General features: G+C 53.9%; 1 protein-coding gene and 1 pseudogene across 1 annotated transcript; one reads left to right on the forward strand and one right to left on the reverse strand.

Annotated features, from left to right (window-relative positions):
* Positions 1-9697: 9697 nt before the first annotated feature.
* Positions 9698-10606, forward strand: LOC114002451 (olfactory receptor 14J1-like; the record flags this gene model as incomplete). The annotated part of the gene is made up of 1 exon (XM_027748413.2): positions 9698-10606. A coding segment is annotated over exon 1 (909 nt), but the record flags the coding sequence as incomplete, so codon positions are not given.
* An 8236-nt stretch (positions 10607-18842) lies between these two features.
* Positions 18843-19891, reverse strand: LOC114002449 (annotated as a pseudogene).
* Positions 19892-20101: the final 210 nt, after the last annotated feature.

Consider the following 20101-nt stretch of genomic DNA (forward strand, 5'->3'; position numbering starts at 1 on the left):
GTGTCACAGTGGTCCTTGGTTCCATGAGGTTCCACCATGTCCTTGCTGGAACATGCTCTGGGATCTGGACAGGCTGGATCAATAAGGCCAAGTGTCAGGGCCTGCCCTTGGGTCCCAACAACCCCCTGGAACGCTCCAGGCTGGGGGCAGAGGGGCTGGAGAGCTGCTCAGCAGGAAGGGACTTGGGGGTGCTGCTTGACAGGGGCTGGATATGAGGCAGAGTGTGCCCAGGGGGGCAAGAAGGCCAAGGGCATGGTGGCCTTTGTGGAGAAGAGTGTGGCCAGCAGGAGCAGAGAACTGATTGCCCCTCTGTGCTGGGCACTGGGGAGGCCCCACCTGGAGTGCTGTGTCCAGTTGTGGCCCCTCAGTGCCAAAAGGCCCTGGAGGGGCTGGAGCGTGTCCAGAGAAGGGAACGGAGCTGGGGAAGGCTCTGGAAAACATGTCTGCTGAGGGACGGCTGAGGGAACTGGGCTTGTTGAGTGTGGAGAAGGGGAGGCTCAGGGGGGACCTCATTGCTCTCTACAATGATCTGAAAGAGGTTTTTAGTGGAGTTGGGGTCGTTCTCTTCTGCCAAGGCTACAGTGAAAGGTTGTGAGGGAATGGCCTTAAATTGCTTTGGGCAAGGTTCATATTAGATATTAAAGAAACCTTTTTCCACTGAGAGAGTGTTCAGGCATTGGAACAAGTAGCCCAGGGAGGTGGTGGAGTCTCTGGAAATGTTCAGGTGTGTGGTGGGTTGACCTTGGCTGGACACCAGGTGCCCTCCCAGCCGCTCTATCACTCCCCTTCCCAGCAGGACATGGGAGAGAGTAAGGTGGGAAAAAAACAACTGGTGGGTTGAGATAAGGCAGTTTTTTTAAAGCAAAAGCAGGGTTTGTTCTCTGCTTCCCATGAGCAGCCATGGTCGGCCACTCCCGAGGAGCAGGGCTTGGGTCCGCGGGACGGTTCCTCAGCAGGCAGCCATCAGACAATGAATGCCCCCCTCCTGCTCCCTGCCTCAGCTTTTAGAGCTGAGCTGACCTCCCATGGGCTGCAATGTCCCTTGGCTCAGTTGGGCTCAACTGGCCTGCTTGGGTCCCCTGCCAGGCTCTTGCCCTCAGCTAAGGAAGGAATGTCCCAGTGTTGGTGCTGTGCTCAGCAGTGGCCAAAACACTGGGGTGTTCTCAACCCCCTTCCAGCTGCCAATGCCAAGCCCAGCCCTGGGAGGGCTGCTGTGGGGAACTGAACTGCAGCTCAGCCAGACCCAACCCAAATATCTATGGCACATATTCTATAGAATCCATCCTTAGGTGTTGTGTGATAGATCTATAAGATATTACAAATAATAAGCAATAATAAGGCAAGTGTCCTCCTTAGGGACACACCCACAGCCCCCAAACTACTGCCTGGGTTTGTTCCCTGGGGGTCTCTGCAGCAGCAAGCACAGCCCCACACTGACTGCTCTGGGCTGTGCAGGCATTTGTGGTTCTGCCTGTCTCACACACACACACACACAAAAGTCTCGTGTAGTGCTGCCCTCAGGAAACCCCCCAACCTTAAATTCAGGCCCCATCATGTAGTCATGAAAGAAGTTGTCAGTGAATTTGCCAGAAAGCATGAAAAATAGAAGAGCACACAGTTATACACAAATACAGGTAATTACTTTTCTGACCACACATTCCAGATTAATTTGGTGCAGTGATAATAAAAATCATAAACCCACATATCGCTGTGCAAGAGAACACAGATTGACCAAGTGAAGCCAGACATTAATAGAGATAAATTCAAGAAGATCAGCAGTGCAGTGTTTTACTCCTGCTAACACTTGTGGACAGTCTGACTCTGACTTCATGTACAGGATGGACGTACCTGTGCCCCGGGGCTGCCAGTGCCATGGTGGGCAGCAGGAACCACAGGGGATGGTGCCAGTGAGGCAAAGAGCCACAGCCACAGATTGGCTTCTGTGTCTGGGCCAGCAGAATGGATTCTGTCATTCCATTTGCATGGCCCATTGCAGCTCAACAATTTCAGTGTCTGACTGCCCAGGATTCTCTCACACTGAACTTCACAGAGCAGCCTTTGGCACTGGTAGGCAAAAGTAGCCTTTAATCCTTGCAAACGTGGAAACTGCACATCCCAGGATATTGGCACAGCACAGCAGAGGAGTCCAGTTGACAGAAATGATGGCAGGGGAGAAGTGGAAGGAGGAAGCATTTGCACACCAAAGCACAGGGGTAATGATCCAGGCCTGAAGTCCAGTGATTTCATATTTATTCTCTACACTGAAACTAGGAAGAAAAAAAATTAAGTTTTAGTGAGACTAAATTAATTCAGCTTTTGATTAATATATAGCAACTCAATCAAGTGCTCATGAAATGTCCTCTCTCTCCTAATCCTCCCAATTAAACACTTTTTATTTGGCTGAATCTTCATATTTTGGAGTATTTTTGGCTGAATCCTAATTTTTTGCAGTTTGGGGAGGGGTTCATCTCACTATTTCTGAGGGGCTTTTTGCCTGAATCTCAGAGGTTTGGGTTTTTCTGGGCTGAATCTTGGTGTTTTGGAGGTTTTTATGGACACAGGATGCCCGGTGAGTTCTAGAGATGGACTTGGGCAGGAGGAACCCCCAAGCCAACGCGCTCAGCCCTTGTTTTCCCCCCATCAGGATTTGTCCTTCCCAAAGCTTGGGCGGATGGAGGAGGAGGCTGCGAGGAAGAGGAAGATGCCTTGGTCCCCCCAGGCAGGTGAGGAGGAAGTCAGTGTCCCTTTGGGCGGGTGTTGTGCTGGCTCTGTCCGCCGAGCATGGCCCCGGCTGCAGGACAACCCCGCTGGCGCCGCCGTCCTGCCGGGGCCGGAGTTGGGGGGATGTCCTTGGCCTTCCCTGTGGGCCGGAGGCAAATCCCCTGCCTGTCCTTCTTGCTTCCTGCCCCAGGCCCCGAGGTGAGGACGGAGAGCCCGGAGGACAAATCCCCCCGTGAGCCCCTGGTGGGAGAGGCCGTTTTGAAGGGCTCCCCGGCGCAGGAAGGCAGCGGGGAGGAAAAGGGCCGGAGATCCCCCCGCAGGAGGGGCTCCAAAGCCATCCCAGGGTGCTCTGAGGAGGAAAGAGCCAGCCTGTGCCGGGAAGGCGGCCGGAACTTGAGGGGGAGCTCTGAGCTGGTGGTCCCTGAGCAGCCTCCCAGCAGGGAGAAGCCCTTCAAGTGCTTGGAATGTGGGAAGAGCTTTAGGATGAGCACCAACCTGATCCGACACCAGCAGATGCACACTGGGGAACAGCCCTACACGTGTGGGGAATGTGGGAAGAGCTTCAGTGACAGTTCCACCCTCTGCAAACACCAGCGCATCCACAGTGGGGAACAGCCCTACACATGTGGGGACTGTGGGAAGAGCTTCAGCCAGAGCTGCAGCCTCCGCACCCACCAGCGCATCCACACTGAGGAATGGCCCTACAAGTGCTTGGAATGTGGGAAGAGGTTTAGGACCAGCTCATGTCTCCTCTTGCACCAGCGGACGCACACGGATGAGAGGCCCTTCCGCTGCACCGACTGCGGGAAGGGCTTCAATGAGAACTCCAGTCTTGTCACCCACCAGCGCATCCACACTGGAGAACGGCCCTACACGTGTGGGCAATGTGGGAAGAGCTTTAGGCAGAGCTCCAACCTCCGCACTCACCAGCTCATCCACACTGGGGAACGACCCTATAAGTGCTTGGAATGTGGGAAGAGGTTTCAGACCAGCGGGAATCTCCTCCTGCATGAGCGGACGCACACGGATGAGAGGCCCTTCCGCTGCACCTACTGTGGGAAGGGCTTCAAACTGAACTCCCACCTTGTCAGGCACCGGCGCATCCACAGTGGGGAGAGGCCCTACAAGTGTGGGGAGTGTGGGAAGAGCTTCACCCAGAGCTCTACCTTGACCTCACACCAACGGACCCACCGGTAAGAGAAGCCCTACCAGTGCCCCGACTGCGGGAAGAGCTTCGGCCGCTGCTTCCACCTTAAATGAACCCCCTGATGGTGAGACAACCCCTGGAGTCCAGTGACTGTCAGTCCATCCCTTTCCACCACAAAGGGCCAGTCCCCTTTCACAGATGCACGTTCTTCCAACAGAACCCTTCTTGGGGATGTGTGGAGATTCCTTCCTTGGCTGGGGACCCCCCAGGGTCACTCCTGGAGGCTGAGAGCAGAGATCTCCCCATGAGCGTTGGTCTGGGGGAGTTCCATCCATTTCTAATTGAGAATTATTGCTTTTGTGCCAGCTTGAGTAGAATTGCTTCAACAGTTGCTTTAGTGTAGAGCACTGTCCTATCTTATCCTGTGCTCCTGGTAGTTTTAGTGTTTCTATTATGCAGTAAATAATTGTGATGAAGATCTTTTGTCTGATCATTTGGAACCCTAAATAAATTCCTTTTTATCAATAGATCTGATTTGCCATCATTAAAACCTTGGGGACAAAAGTGGTTCAGTCACACCTCTGTAATTCCTCTAAATTGAAAGTGTTGGCATAATCCAAGACTGAGATTGGATCCAGCAGCTCCCAGCACCCCACAGAAAGTTGGGAGCTCAGGGGGCCCCCGCTCTTTGCCAAGCCCCCTGTGCCCAAAGACCCCCATGGGACCATTGGACCTGCCAGACCACCAACCATTTTTCACCCTTCTCCCTGTTCCTCCCACTTTTCCATGGTCCCTCAATCCCCAGCCTGCCCAGGATCACTTTTTGGGTCCCAACCTCGAACTCTTTCCCTCATCTCCCACCCCTTCCACATCATCCCCCCCATCCCTAGCAACCTCATGCTCAATTTGAGGGTCCCACCCTGCCCTTTCCCCACTCTTCTGACCTCTCACCCCCTATTTCCCATCATCCCCCAAACCTCAGTGCCCTGCCCTGCTCCACTTTTGGGGGGTCCCACTTCCCTCCCACTCAGTTTGGGTTCCCACCACCCATTTTTTCCCCTCTGACCCCCCTTTTGCCACCGACCACCCCCTTCCCAACCCTCACTCACCCAAGAGCTCCTCGCCCGCAGCCGGGGGGGCTCCCAGCACCACCAGTGCCCAGAGAAGTCTCCCCAGAAAAGGGGTTGGGTGGGGTCCTGGGTAGGCTTTGAGTGGGTTTGGGGGTCCTTGGGGAGCTCTGTGGAAGCTTTTGGGGGGTCCCAGCACCTCTTGGGGTGAGCTGGTTGCTTTATTGAGGGGCAGGTGCCCTCCCAAAGCCCCTGCAGAGTGGGGTGACATGGGGGGAACACAGGGGAGTCCGCATTTCTGATCCATCCCACGGCCGGTTCTGCCCCCCCCAAACTCAGCTCCAACCCTTGGGATTCCCCCAAGCCCCTTCCCCACTGCCCCCCAATAACCAGGACTGGGGAGAACTGGGAAGCTTTACTGGGATCACTGGGAGCAGCTGGGTGGTGTCAGAATAAAAGCAGGGGAGGGGGGGACACACGACCCTCCCAAAATCCTCACAGGGATGGGGGAGGTCCAGGCTGGGCCTGAGGCCCCGGGGAGGGCCTTTGTTTCCATCAGGCCCTGCCACGTCCCAGACTCCCTTTGGTTCCATGAGGTGCTGCAGGGTCACAATGTCTCCTTGATTCCATGAGGTTCCACCATGTCCCAGGGTTCCTTTGGTTCCATGGGGTTCCACAGGGCCAAAACTCCCTGGTTCTTATCCTTCCAACATTTGTGGGCCCATTCTATCCCTGCCTGGGATGGAGCCCCATTGTGTTTGTGCAGGAATGGATCCATGGCCATCCTGCCACTGCACCAATTTAATGCTGCACAAACGTCACTGCAGGCCCGACCCTGGATGCAGGAACAGTCTGGGAACTCCAGGCCTGCTGACATTCAGCAGAGCCAGTCGGGGTCCCAAAGAGCACAAGTGATTGACTGCAACCCCTGCAGGTCTCTGGCATTGCTGGGGACAAAGGCAGGAACTGCCAGGAGCTCTGCAGAGCCCTGACAGTGCCACTGCAATCCCAAGCTGCATTGCCCGGGGCAACCCTCAGCACAGCCAAGGCCACAACCCTTCCTGAAAGGTGTCCCTTCTGGGCAGGGCCAGGGGGACAAACCCCTCCATCTGTCCCTGCACATGTTGGGTCCAATTCTCATCCCCCACTTAGGGACAAAGTCAGGCTACACTGGGTGTTTAGCTTTGCATTTGCTTCACTCTTTTGTGCTTCCAACACACACACACACCCCAGTCTGGGCAGAGTCTGGCCCCCCAAAGAACACAAGATCTGACTATTTGTGGCTCCCGCTGCAGTGGCTGGAACTTGGGCCACAATCTGTGCCAGGAGCAGAGAGGTCCCTCTCCACAGAAAACTTCTTGGCAATGGAGTTCTTAAGAAAATGGGACAGGCTGTGGGCATCACTTGCAGGGCACAGCCAGGGACGTGTCTTGAGCATCCTCCTGTTTAACATGATCTGCTTTTTCATCCTCTTTTCCCTCTGTTTTCTCATGCTTGTTCCTACACAAACCGTGGTGATCGCAATCCTTCCCCTTCCTTTAGTTCTTTCCTAGACATCCCATGACAAGTCTTCCTCAGTCCCTAAATGTGGTTTCTTGTTGCCCATTGTAAGATTCAAACCCTGAGGATGAAAACCCCACCCACATTTGTGAGGTCATCCTTGGAGGCTCTGCCATTGACCCCCTCAGTGAAGCCTTCACACAGATACTTTGGAACTCTCTTTGAATTATTTTTTTACCTTTTGGGCTTCAAATGGTTTCTCCAAAATTTGGCAATTCATGTCCTAGAAATGGAAATTCTTTGGAGAACGAGGTTGGGACTTGAAGAATCACAGAATGGTTTGGGTTGGAAGGGAGCTAAAAGGTCATCTGGTCCAAGTCACTGGACATGGACAGTGACATCTTTTACTAATTCAGGTTACTCACACTCTCTGACCTTGGACAAATGCAGGGATGGGACATCAAATTCTCTGGGAACCTGTTCCAGTTCTTGCCCCCCTCATTGTTAAATATTTTTTCTGATTATAGATAAAATACTCCAGTCTTCAGTTCAAAGCCATTGTCCTGTGTTCTGCCACTACAGCCCTTGGTAAAATGTATCCCTGTGATTTCCTTAGACTATGAGCACCATGTGTTCATCTGCAAACACCTTGGAGAGTATCCAGGGATCTCCCAAGAAAAGGTTTGGAGGCCTCAAGCCCATAACTGCTCTGTAGGGACTTGGGAGTTCTGGGCTCCATGGTGTGGAGACTGGACAGTGCAGGAGTAGCCAGAGAAGGCTTGAAGGGTGGTTTCAGAGATGAAGGATCCTTTTGTCATAGCAGGAAACAGCATGAGAAATAAAGAAATAATGCCAAGTGCAGCTGGAGAGGTCCAGGCTGGAAAAAAAGAGAAAGGAGTTTCACTCTGAGGGCAGTGCTGTGGTGCAACACATAACACAGAAGGAGTCTGGATGAGCCCAAGGCTTTGTGTGTGCAGGAAGAGCCAGGGAGGACGCAGAGATGTCAGTGCAGGAAGGTGCCAGCCAGGTGGGGCAGCCGGGGGGATGACGACAGCCTGCAGGGAAAGGGGCAGGGCATGGACACTGTAGGACAGCCTGGGCTGGAGAGGAGACAGGGAGGGGGAGAAGCTGAAAGACCCTGACACAGCCACCTTCTGCAGGCCTTTGGCCAGGGCTGCTGTCTGTGCCCCTGATGCCAGGAGGAGGGGAGTGGCCCTTGCAGCCCTGGGGCCTCATGGCCTCCTTGTCCCTGCTCAGCAGCCTGGCAGGTGCCACCCCATGGTCCTGCCCTTGGCATTGCACATCCCACATCCCAGTGCCCCAGGAAGAGCCCTGAGGAATGAGGCAGGGACAGCATCTGCCTTCCCAGGGGCTGGGGGTCAGGGCATGGCCCTTTGGATTAAGAAAACAAGTCAATGTTTATTCAGCATCAGAGCCACCTTTCCCTTGCTTGTCCATCCTTGTCATCACTGTCTGCAGTTTTCTGCTCTAACTGGAACCTGGGGACACGTTCTCAGTTGTGTCCCTCAGTGAGGCTCATTAGCACCAGGAGAAACTTCAGTGTTTCAATCTCACTTTTACTTCTTGAGAAGTTGTTTGAACTTCCTCTCAGGGACTGAGTCTCATGTAAACAACATCAAACCCCCCTGATGGTCATGAAATGCCTGGGGCTGTTGCTGTGCTGCTGAGCTGGGCTGGGCTCCTGGCACACAGGGAGCTCCTGGCAAGCAAGAAGAGCTTCAAAGAGACAGCTCTGCTGGTGAGCAGCTCCTCTGCACAGTCCAGCAGGGCTGAGGGCACTGCCAGGGCAGCTCAGGGACACCAGCAGGGCACAGACAGAGCTTCAAGGGGCTCAGCACTGGCAGGAGGGCTGAGAGCTCCCTGCAGGAGGAATCTTGGCAGGGCTGCACATGGTGAGTCTGTGGCTGCAGGGCAGTGCAGGGGAAGCTCCTGGAGGCATCTCCTAAAGCTGGCCCAGCCCCAGCTGATGGGATGGGTGAGCAGGGGCTGTTTTGGGGCACTTTGGAAGAGCTGTGAAGCTGGAGGTGCAGCCGGGGGTGCCCAGGGCTGTGGGGCAGAGCAGGGTCCTGCAGCCCAGGGTTCTGTGCTGGGCAGGGACTCTGCTGCCTGCCAGGGGCAGCTCTCAGCCAGCCCAGGGAGCTGCTGCCAGGGCTGGGGGAGAAGGGCTGTGGGCAAGGAGCAAACCTGGCAGCTGAGGGAGAACCTTTTCCATGTCTCAGTGTTACAGGGTCAGACCTGCTCACAGCTCCAGACCACTACACCATATTTAATGGAGAAGTTTTTGCAAAGCTCAGAAAAGACAGGGGCTACAGAAAGGAATTAGTCCTGAGGTGTGTTTCCTGCTTAGGCATTGTAGCAGAGACATTGTTCTCTCAGTTCAAGAGGCTGCACTGAAATTCTAACTCTTTTACTCTCAGAGGTGAATATTTCAGGCAGTCTCAGAGATGAGCACAGGATCCTGGGCAGTGCTGAGCCTTCCCTTGGGGGTGGGTACTCTCCTGTCCCAGCCCTTGGCTTCTCTGCAGGAGGGCTCCTGTCCTGCTCTGTCCAGCACAGCTGCACCTCTGGGCTGGCACAGGGGACACTTCACAGAGCTGCCCTTTCAAGCAGCGCTGCCCTGCTCTCAGCACAGATCCTGGTGGGGTTTTTAAAGATGAATCTGTGTGTGAAGTCATCTTCAAGGCAGCCAAAGGGAAAGTGCAGAGCAGATGGGAAACAGGCTGAGAGGCACTGCAGCTCTCCTGGCTCTGCAATAAGCAACGGAGAGCTCAGCCCTTCTGCCTGTCCTGTCTCAACACTCTTCAGATTTCTAATCAGAAAAATTTACCCCTAACGCCCCCCCCTCCCACGTGTTATGACTGTAACCAAAAAACCCAGTCAAAACTATTTTAAGGATACACTGTACCTCTCTTCTGCAGACCAAATTTCTCCAAGACAACAGTACAGGAATTGAACTCTTCCATCAAAGCTGGGTTCCATGTGACATCCCCTGTGATCATGAGAGCTGTCCCAAACCAGCTCCATGTCTGCACTGCAGCAGAGCAAAGCTGAGTCCTTGGCAGCACATGGGCAGAGCTCCTGCTCCTCACAGCACCTTCAGAGAGCACAAATCAGAGAAAAGAAATGCCTTGACTTGGAGGGGATTTCCCTGAAAACTGCACTGGCTTTGCTGAGAGGGGGCTGTCTTAATTGTTCCCTGTCCTTTCCTTTTCTTAACAGACCCTGTCCTAATGAACAGCAAATGTCCAACAGCAGCTCCCTCACCCAGTTCCTCCTCCTGGCATTCGCAGACAGGCGGGAGCTGCAGCTCCTGCACTTCTGGCTCTTCCTGGCCATCTCCCTGGCTGCCCTCCTGGCCAACGGCCTCATCCTCAGCGCCGTAGCCTGTGACCACCACCTGCACACCCCCATGGGCTTCTTCCTGCTCAACCTCTCCCTCACAGACCTGGGCTGCATCTGCACCACTGTCCCCAAAGCCATGCACAATTCCCTCTGGGACACCACAACCATCTCCTACATGGGATGTGCTGCACAGGTATTTTTCTTTCTGTTCTTCATGTCAGCAGAGTATTTCCTCCTCACCATCATGTGCTACGACCGCTACGTTGCCATCTGCAAACCCCTGCACTACGGGACCCTCCTGGGCAGCAGAGCTTGTGCCCACATGGCAGCAGCTGCCTGGGCCACTGGGTTTCTCAATTCTCTGCTGCACACAGTCAATACATTTTCCCTGCCCCTGTGCCAGGGCAATGCCCTGGGCCAGTTCTTCTGTGAAATCCCACACATCCTCAAGCTCTCCTGCTCACACTCAGGCTACCTCAGGGAAATTGGGCTCATTGGGGTCAGTGCCTGTTTAGGGTTTGGTTGTTTTGTTTTCATTGTTTTCTCCTATGTGCAGATCTTCAGGGCTGTGCTGAGGATCCCCTCTCAGCAGGGACGGCACAAAGCCTTTTCCACGTGCCTCCCTCACCTGGTCGTGGTCTCTATTGTTATCAGCACTGGTATGTTTTCCCACCTGAAGCCCCCCTCCATCTCCTCCCCAACACTAGATCTGGCACTATCAGTTCTGTACTCGGTGGTGCCTCCAGCACTGAACCCCCTCATCTACAGCCTCAGGAACCAGGACCTCAAGGATGCCCTGAGGAAAATGATGACTGGATGCTTTTCAGGAGCAATAACCTGCCTCTTTTCTTCTGCAGAACATTCCTTGTGTAACCCTTTACTGGCCCAGCCTGCATTCTAAAGCTTTTGAGAGTGGCAGTGGGGGAGTCTTCTTATAATTTTTCTTCTTTTAATGTTCTTAACACAGAAATTTATTTTTCATCCCTTATCTAATTCACTCTCTACCTCTTTGTTTTGACCCACAGTTGTGTAAATGAGGAATCATTCTCTGTGTGCATTTAAACAAAATAAAATTCCTGCAGCAAGGTATTTGTCAAACATCCTGCCTTTGTTATTCTGTACATGAGGAATCACAGTCACTGAGTACAATAAAGGAGGGGGCTGTACCAGAGCCAGGGGTGGGCTTTCCAGGAGGGTGTCCTGAAGAACTCTCCAGCACACAGGCTGCATGGAGTGGAGTCCTGCCCTGCCCTTTGTGCCATTGGAAACAACCCATGGTCCTGCCCAGCCTTGTTCTTGGCTACTGAGCCTTCCAGGACTATGGCAGAGGGTGGAGAGGAGTGATCCCCATCCTGCTGGGTCTGCTCCCCACCATGACCAGCATGGCCAGGGCAGGCTCAGCCCAGGGTGCCACAGCCCCTCCCTGTGCAGAGCAGCACCTCCAGCTCAGGGCCCTGCAGGGATCCCAGGCTGGGATCTGCAACTGGCCAAGGCAACCTGGACACACTGACCTGGGCAAAGGGATGTCCCTGCAGAAGAGCAAGGCAGCATTTCTGGGCCTGCAGAGAGGAATCCCTGACACAGAGAAACCTCTTTCTGCAGCCCCCCTGGGGACAGGCTGCTCTGTCCCTGGGCCAGGACTCTGGGCTGGGCTGGGCAGAGGGGCTGGCACTGAGGGGCACAGTCAGGCTGTGCTGGGCATCTCCTGGAGGTGACACCAGGGCTCCTGCAGTTTCCCTGACCTCCATTTCCTCCTGCCATGCTGAGTGTCCAGCCCCTGAGCTGATGGGGATGCTGAGACTCCTCTCTGTGCCCCAGGAGCTGCTGTGCCCTTCAGAGGGGCTGGGGCTGTGGGGGGAGTGCCCAGAGCTCTGCAGCACCCTGGGCTGGGCACTGCTGTGGGGCCAGACCAGACTGGGCTGCTCCACCAGTTGACCTCTATAATGAAATCACTTCTAATTTTCTCCTGAAGAACCATGAGAATATGTGTTGTGTCCTGAGCACTAATTTGGAACTGTGGGATAATAGAAAAGGTTTTGGTGTCAGGGATATTGAGAAGGCTGGGCAGTGTCACTGGAAGACCTCTCCCAAACCCTTGGAAAGGCCAGAGCCATCCCAGAGCTTCCTGGGGCCTTGGCAAAGGCAGACATGGAAGCAGTCTGCAAACAGGGCAGCAAGGAGGGTTGGCAGAGTTCCAGACTGCTCAGGCTCAGCAGGGAAGGGGATAGGGCAAGTCCTTCTGCAGCCGTTGCCAGGCATGGGAAGGACAAGGCAGGGATTGCAAAACCCCTGTGGGAGGGAAAAGAAATGGGATGTTGTGTGCCCAGACTTCAGCAAGGCCTTTGACATGGTCTCCTGTGGTCTCTTAGAGCCAGACTGGTGACAGCTGGACTGGAGAAGTGAAACATGTGGTGAGTGGGAAGTTGAATGACTGATGAGGGTCAAAAGTCATGGCACAAATTCCTCTGGGCAGCAACTCCCAGGTGACATCCATCAGGGACCAGCCCTTCACCATTCCTATGGAACATCTTTATTATGTCTCTGGGTGATGGGATGAAATGCACTTTCCACTCCTTTGTGGATGATGCCAAGTTGCAGCGAGTCTGTGAGAAACCTCATCTAGTTAATGGTGATTTGTACAAAAAATGTGGTCAAGATGACTGAGTTGGATAAACTTGTCCTGCCATCAGGTGCCCAGCAAGGCCCAAGACAATGAAGAAAAAACTCATGGGTCAGAGGAAAGGAAAATCAAAAGGAGGGAAAAAGACCAAACCCAACCAACCCAAACCCAAACAAACACAGAATGACAGAATATGCTGAGGTGGAAGGGACCCACAAGGATCATTCAGTCCAACCCAACTCTTCCATTGCCATCTGGCCCCACCCCAGCAGGCTCTGGAGCAAAGCACGGCTGAGGTCCAGCCCAGCTCTGCTCTGACACAAAGAACCTCCAGTCAGGGACAGGAAGAGGACAAAGTCTTGTTTGACCAACCTGAGGAATAATGGGATCAATGACCTCCTGTATTCCTGGGCACTTGAATGACCCTGTGGATCAGGTTTGGTAGCAGTGAGGGGGCTGCAGGTTTCCCTTAGGGAAGAGATCAAGAGTTGACTCTGTGTCAGAGAGAGCCAGTTTCAGGTGGCTCCAAAATGGACCAGCCAGTGCCCAAAGCTGAGCCAAAAAGCAATTCCAGAGGCCCCTGTGTGATAACCCTTTGGAGAAAGGATAAAATCCAGGGTGCTGTAACCCAGAGAGGAGTGAGAGAAATGGGGGAGAAACAACCCTGCAGGCACCAAGGGGAGTGGAGAAGAAGGAGGAGTGAGAGAGCCTTGGCAGGCACCTGGCAGCCAAAAGCCAACCCCCAGCCCTGAGAGCCACAGCTCAGCCCAGCACAAAAGCTCCTTTAGGTCTGGAGGTTCTTTGCAGCAGCTTTTTAGCAGAGCTGCCAGCTGGGCCATCAAAGGGGATGCTCAGCTGGGTCTGAAACCTGGATGATCCTTGTCAGCCTTGGCTCTGTAGGAAAGAACTATAAAATCCGAAATAGTTTGAGTCAGATGGGACCTTTATAGGACATCTAGTCCAACCTCCCCACAATGAACAGGGACATGTTCAACTAGATCAGGTTGCTCAGAGCCCTTTCTAACCTGGCCTTGAATGTTTCCAAGGGTGGGGCATCTATGACCTCTCTGGGCAACCTGTGCCAGTGTTTCACCACCCTCAGCGTAAAAAATTTCTTCCTCACATCTAGTTCAAATCTGCTCTTTTTTAGTTGAAAACCATTATCACTTGTCTTATTACAACTAAGTCTGTGCCCATCCTTCTTATAGGTATGATCTCAGGAGCTCCTGACAAGCCTTGACCAAACCAGCCGAGCAATGAAGAGCCCCTGGACTGGACCAGGGTGTGGTGAAGTGTCCCTGGACTGGTCCAAGTGCTGCTGGATGATCAATGTGGGAACAATTTGGAATGGAACAGTTGGGGAACATAGGATAATAAGTCATCCCATGAAAGCCTTGGAACATTCGCTTCCTGAATTGTGGCCCAAATGGAACAGTTTGGATACAATTCCCAAATATTTGGGAAACTCCAGTCATTCCTGACACCAGGATGGAAATTCAGCAGATAACTAAAGCCAGTCCCCTTGGGAGCCCACAACCAGCAGGGCTGAGGGAGGCCCTGGCAGCTCCCCAGCACCTCCCTCTCAGTGGGACACCTCTGGCAGCCTCTCCCAGCTCGGGAACCCTCCAGTTTCCAACACTCCAAAGATTGTCCCTGATGCCCGGGACAATTCTGATCCCCCTCAACAAACACTCCTCCAGCTGTGACCCTTGTCTGTTGGCAAACACAAAGGGATTTGGGGGAGTGCTTCCCTGACAACAATGAGAATTTGGGAGAGGGACCTTTCCACCCCCAGCTCTTGATGTGTCCACACATCTCTGCCTGGGTGTGGGTGTGAATTGACTGTGGTGTGAATGTTGTTTTTCGGAATCTGTAATTCAGTCACTGTTAAAATTGTAGTAAATGCTATTAAATTGCTTGAAAACTGCTCAACTGGTCAATGATTAAGTGCTACTAATCTCTTTTTCCCCCTTTGTCTTTGGATCAAAATCCTTTCCGCCCTGACCCTCTTGCATCCCAAAGATCTTTGGAAATCATTTCTTTTCATCAAAAAATATATATTTTTCGTGATGTCCACTTTAAAATCTTCCTCCTTAGTTAAATAACAAAACAACTCCAACTAGCTGTAGAAGTCTTGAAGACTTGAAGACAATTAAAGGAATGAAAATAATTTGTTTTTCAATGTTTTAATGGGTCCCACAGTGTGTTTGGAGTTGCATCAGCTGTCAGTCCAAGATGGGCCATGTCAGAACTGGTGAGGTTGGGGGGTGAGGAGCAAGGTTGATCATCCAGGGTCAGTGTGGATCTCCTGAGGAGACACTCAGCATCAAGATCACTTGGAGAACACCTCTATCACCTCTTCTCTGAACTAAAAAATATCCATAATTGAATTAAAACAAAAAAAGTACAAACTTTGAAGACTTGTTTTGAAATTGCCTTGAAGACAATTAAAGGAAGACAAAGAGATCCTGAGGGATTTCTGCATTTTAATGAGCCCCATGGTGTGTTTGCAGCCCAGCCCATGATCCTGAGGTACTGAGAGAAGATTGAAGCAGCTGCTGAAGAAGTCAGAAGCCAAAGTCCAAGTCCCCTGAAGCATTGCTGGGCCCCACTGAGGGCAGGCACTGCCAAAGCCTCCCCAGGGACTCCTTGGAGCAGCTCCTTGGAGGCCAGGAGTGCAGGCAGACAAAGGCTCTGGGCAGGCCCCTGCAATGCTGAGCAAAGCCTGCCTTGGTTTTGTGGAGCACAAAGGCCAAGGCCTGAGCCCCAGGCCCTGGCCCAGCAGATCCTGTCCCTCCCGGCTGGCTCAGGGCTGTTTGGGGGGCACTGGGATGGGCGGGGGAGGAACAACAAAGGCCCAAAACTGGGCAACCCCTGCCAGGCTCCTGAGGGAGGGGCGAGGCAGAACCCAAGGGCAGAACCTGCCAGGAAAGTTGGTTGTGGTGGCCTGAGTGGCAGAGGCAGCTGCCAGAGGCAAGGGGACAAAGGCCTGGGTGCCTTTGGGCCTTGCAGCCCTGCCAGAGCCCTTGGTCATCTCTCCTGCAGGCTGTCCTGCCCTGGCCCTGCTGCTGCTCTGGCCTTGCAGGCTGCACACACCCCTCCTGCTTTCCCACCCCCTCCCAGCAGCATTTCCAGACCCTCCCTGATGTCTCTGCACCAGCTCTGGCTGTTGCCATGTGCACTTGGCCTTCTGAACTTGGATCCTGAGCCCCTGTGCCACAGGACATCCCTGCCAGAGCCCAGGCCCTTCTCCTGGGGGTCACTCCAGAGCTCCTCAGGACCCTGCCCTCATCTCGGGGTCATTCTGCCCCCAGGGCAGGACTGGCCTTTTTGCCTTCTAAAACTCCAGGAGGTTTGTGTTGCCAGACCTCAGAGCTCCTCAGGGTCCCTGAGAGTGACTCTCAGCTGGGGCAGCTCTCAGGGCTGTGCACAGACGGCTCCCCTGACTCTTGGTGCCCAAGGCTGCTGCTGCCTGGCAGGGCAGGGACAGAGGTGACCTGGCAGCCCCTTTCCAGCCCTGGGCCCCCTTGGCATCCTGAGGCACCGCTGACTCCTGCCGGCATTGCCACCCCTCTGCTCCTTGTGTGCCACGGGCTGAGCAGGGACAGGGCACCTCCCGTTCCTCTGCCAACCCCCTGGGCCTGCTCGGGGCCTTCCAGGGCCTTCCAGGTCCTTGCCCTGCTCCCAGGGGCTGTGGGGGTGCTGAATGGTCAGGGCTTGGGGTTTAGAGCTCAGGGTGGGGATTGGGCAGAAGCTGAGGGGGGGTTGTTGTTCTGCTGGCAGTGTCTGGTTCATGATTAGGGGAAGAGGGTTTTGGGCTGGGTCAAGATTAAAGCTTGAATTTTCACACTGACAGTGCAGGTTTGGATAGAGGTGGGCATTGGAGTACAAATAAGAATCTGGACTTCTGGGTTTGAGCTTTGCCTTCAAGGTCAGATTGAGGCTGGGAGTAGAGCAGTGGATTCCTTCCAGTGGGAGGGGCAGCACTTTTAGGTAGTTTTGGGGCTTGAGATTACAAAAAGGGGAAAGGCCCATCAGGAATGTTTGCACAGGCGGTGCTGCAGCACCCTCAGCCTTAACTGCACCTGGTTTTACCTCATGAAGTCTTTGATCTCTGTTGGCCAAGCCTTTCTTTCCTTCCCCAATTGTCTTATCCCTTTTGTGCAGGTTCCTCCTGACCTCCCCAAATCTTTCATCTGGATGGGCTCAGCTCTGTGATGACCCTCAGGACCCCTGAGCATCTGCCTGCCCTCCTTGGCCAGTCAGTTCCTGGGAACAGCCCTGGCAGCACAGCCCCCAAGGGCACACGATGTGCTGCTGGGCTGGAGAGGACCCTCCTCAGCCTGGGCAGCAGGGCTGCAGGGGGGGATTCCCTGACCCTCCCCAGATGGGCCCTTCCTGCCCACCAGCTCCTGCTCCAAAGGGCTCCCACACACCCTGGGCCACTTGTCCCACTTGGGCACTGGAGCTGCCCCAGGGCATCTCTGGGCAGTGGCCAGCTCTGGGACTGCTCTGGGAAATCATGGCCTGAAACCACGAGTGTGGATTTTAGGAGAGAGTGGAAACCTCTGCAGAAATTGCTCAAGGCTTCCTGTCCAACATTTAAAGGGTTATTTTTTTTTTTAATTTGTATAAATTTTTATAATTTTTTCATAGTTTTTTTTACTGAAAAACCAAATCCATATTCTGTGACCTGATTCACTCACTGTATGAACAGGTTTGTACAGCTACTTACCAAAATAAATTTCCTACCAATGATTCAAATGAAGAAATATTGTTCAGAGGAGCGGCTGAATTTTTGAACAGATTTCGTATCTCTAATTTTACCTCTTTTGTTCTTCCTCTCCCTATTTTTGCTGTCAAAGGTCTCTCCAAGGTATGTGTCCCTGGCAGTGTTGTCATACCAGCGAGCTGTGCCCTGTGCCATGAGAAAAGGGACAAATGTTCTGGAGAACAGCACTAGTCCTGGTCCCAGAACCCCTCTGAGTGCCCAGGTGAGATGGTGCCCAGGCTGCTTCGCTGGTGTGGAATGAAAGGGCCAGGCCAGAAAGGCAGAGGAGGGTGATGGAGGAGACAGGGCCATTTGCAGGGGATGTGTGCGAGGCTGGGGAGATGAATGTCCCTGGGCCAGGGAAGGCTGTTCCTGGAGTCACCCCAGAAGTGTCAGGGCTCTGACAGGGCTCCGGAGCTGAGCTGGGCTCCTGCCCTGCTCACACCCCCAGGGCTGTGCAGAGACAGGAGTCTTTCCCTTGCACACACACCCCCAGTTCCTGGCAGCAGGGGCAGTGTCTGCCTGGCTCCTGCTGCCACTGCCAGGGGCTGGAGGCACCTCAGCCCTGGGGGATGCCACCTGCTCTGCCCTGTCTGAGATGCCCCATGGCCTGAGGGATACACAAGGCAATTGTGATTGTTCTTGGCTGCTCTGGGACCACTGTCCTGGGAGAGCTTTCCCAGGGTGTCCAGCACATGGAACAGACCAGATCCTGCGCTGCTGCTCCTTCACATCCCTCCCGGGAGGGCTGATTTTGTGAGGACACTGCAGAGCTCCCACCCTGCACACTCACACACTTGAACTCAACATTGGGGTTTTCCCCTCCCTGGCACTGCCCAGTCCAGCCCCTCCCTGGTCCCCCCATCTCCCTGCCCCTGCCCCAGCCCAGCAGAGCAGCACACTCAGGGCTGGCCCTGCAGCAGGACATGGAGGCCATGGAGCTCAGGGACAGGCCCTCTGGGGCTGCAATGCTCAGCACATCATCAGCTCAGGCAGCTCCTGCAGCCCCAGGGCCAGCCCCGCTCCCCAGCCCAGCAGCAGAGAATCGGCCCTGAGCTCCTCAGGCAGCTCCTGCAGCTAAAGGGCCAGGGCAGCCTCTTTCCATGGTCCCTCTGCTCACACAGGGTGTCCTGCTCTTCTCCTGGCACATCCCATCTCCCCACAGAGCCTTTCCCCAGGGGAACACGTCTGTGCTGGCCTGAGCAGCCCTTCCTGCACCCCCTGCCCGTGCTCCCCACAGCCCCTGAGCTGGGGGGGCTGCTCTGCAGAGCACGGGGGCTGTGGGGCCCGGGGCCGTGGGGGACTCTGTTGGGCTGTGCTGCTCAAACTGGGAGGCAGAGCCAGCTGATGGTGGTCTGAACGTGGGCTCCGAAGGAGACCTGGAAGTAGAAAAAGAGCAGCTCTGATAAAACAAAGTACTGGTGCTCCCTGGCAGTGCTGCTGTGCTGGGACATTTTTCCTTCCCTATAACTTCATGCTGTTCTCAGAGTTAGGATCCTAGATAAACAAGGCACTGAATGGTAGTTTATTTTGTTTAAAGCACAGAAATAGATGAATATACAGTTCATCATTTGCAGAGTTTCTAGATCAAATTCAAGAGGTAAGCAGTGAATGAGGTGGGGGATGAATAATAACATTTCTTTGAGCACAAAATTATGAGAAGAGGAACCCAGTGACCACCACTAAAAAGTTGAGAAGGCAGGCTGGGACTCTCATGAGTTGCATTTTAAATGCTGGACAGAAGAAAGCACAGAGCTTATTGTTGCTGAAAAACATCCACTCATTATTGTCCTCAGGCCATCCTTTAGCTCCTGGTTCCTGAGGCTGTAGATGAGGGGGTTCAGTGATGGAGGCACCACCGAGTACAGAACTGCCACCACCAGGTCCAGGGATGGGGAGTAGATGGAGGGAGGCTTCAGGTGAGAAAAAAACGAAGTGCTGACAAAGATTGAGACCACGGCCAGGTGAGGGAGGCACGTGGAAAAGGCTTTGTGCCGTCCCTGCTGAGAGGGGATCCTCAGCACAGCCCTGAAGATCTGCACATAGGAGAAAACAATGAAAATGAAACAACCAAACACTAAACAGACACTAACCCCAATGAGCCCAATTTCCCTGAGGTAGCCTGAGTGTGAGCAGGAGAGCTTGAGGATGTGTGGGATTTCACAGAAGAACTGGCCCAGGGCATTGCCCTGGCACAGGGGCAGGGAAAATGTATTGGCTGTGTGCAGCAGAGAATGGAGAAACCCAGTGGCCCAGGCAGCTGCTGCCATGTGGGCACAAGCTCTGCTGCCCAGGAGGGTCCCGTAGTGCAGGGGTTTGCAGATGGCAACGTAGCGGTCGTAGCACATGATGGTGAGGAGGAAATACTCTGCTGAGATGAAGAAATAAAAGAAAAAGAGCTGTGCAGCACATCCCGTGTAGGAGATGGTTGTGGTGTCCCAGAGGGAATTGTGCATGGCTTTGGGGACAGTGGTGCAGATGCAGCCCAGGTCTGTGAGGGAGAGGTTGAGCAGGAAGAAGCCCATGGGGGTGTGCAGGTGGTGGTCCCAGGCTACGGCGCTGAGGATGAGGCCGTTGGCCAGGAGGGCAGCCAGGGAGATGGCCAGGAAGAGCCAGAAGTGCAGGAACTGCAGCTCCCGCCTGTCTGCGAATGCCAGGAGGAGGAACTGGGTGAGGGAGCTGCTGTTGGGCATTTGCTACTTCTTAGCACAGGGTCTGTTCAAAAAAGGAAAGCACAGGGAACGATTAAGACAGACCTCTGTGAAAGAGCAATTCCATTTTTAAAAGAAATCGATGTGTCAAATGTCACCAAATGCACTGCCAAGGAGTCAGGTTTGCTCTGCTGCAGTGGGACATGGAACTTCTTTGGTAGAGCTCTCATACAAGGAATGTCAGATGTAACAGACCTTGAG

The sequence above is a fragment of the Pipra filicauda genome, unplaced genomic scaffold, assembly GCF_003945595.2.
Source record: "Pipra filicauda isolate LSUMZ 115617 unplaced genomic scaffold, ASM394559v2 scaffold1039_size35066_pilon, whole genome shotgun sequence".
Taxonomy (NCBI): Eukaryota; Metazoa; Chordata; class Aves; order Passeriformes; family Pipridae; genus Pipra; species Pipra filicauda.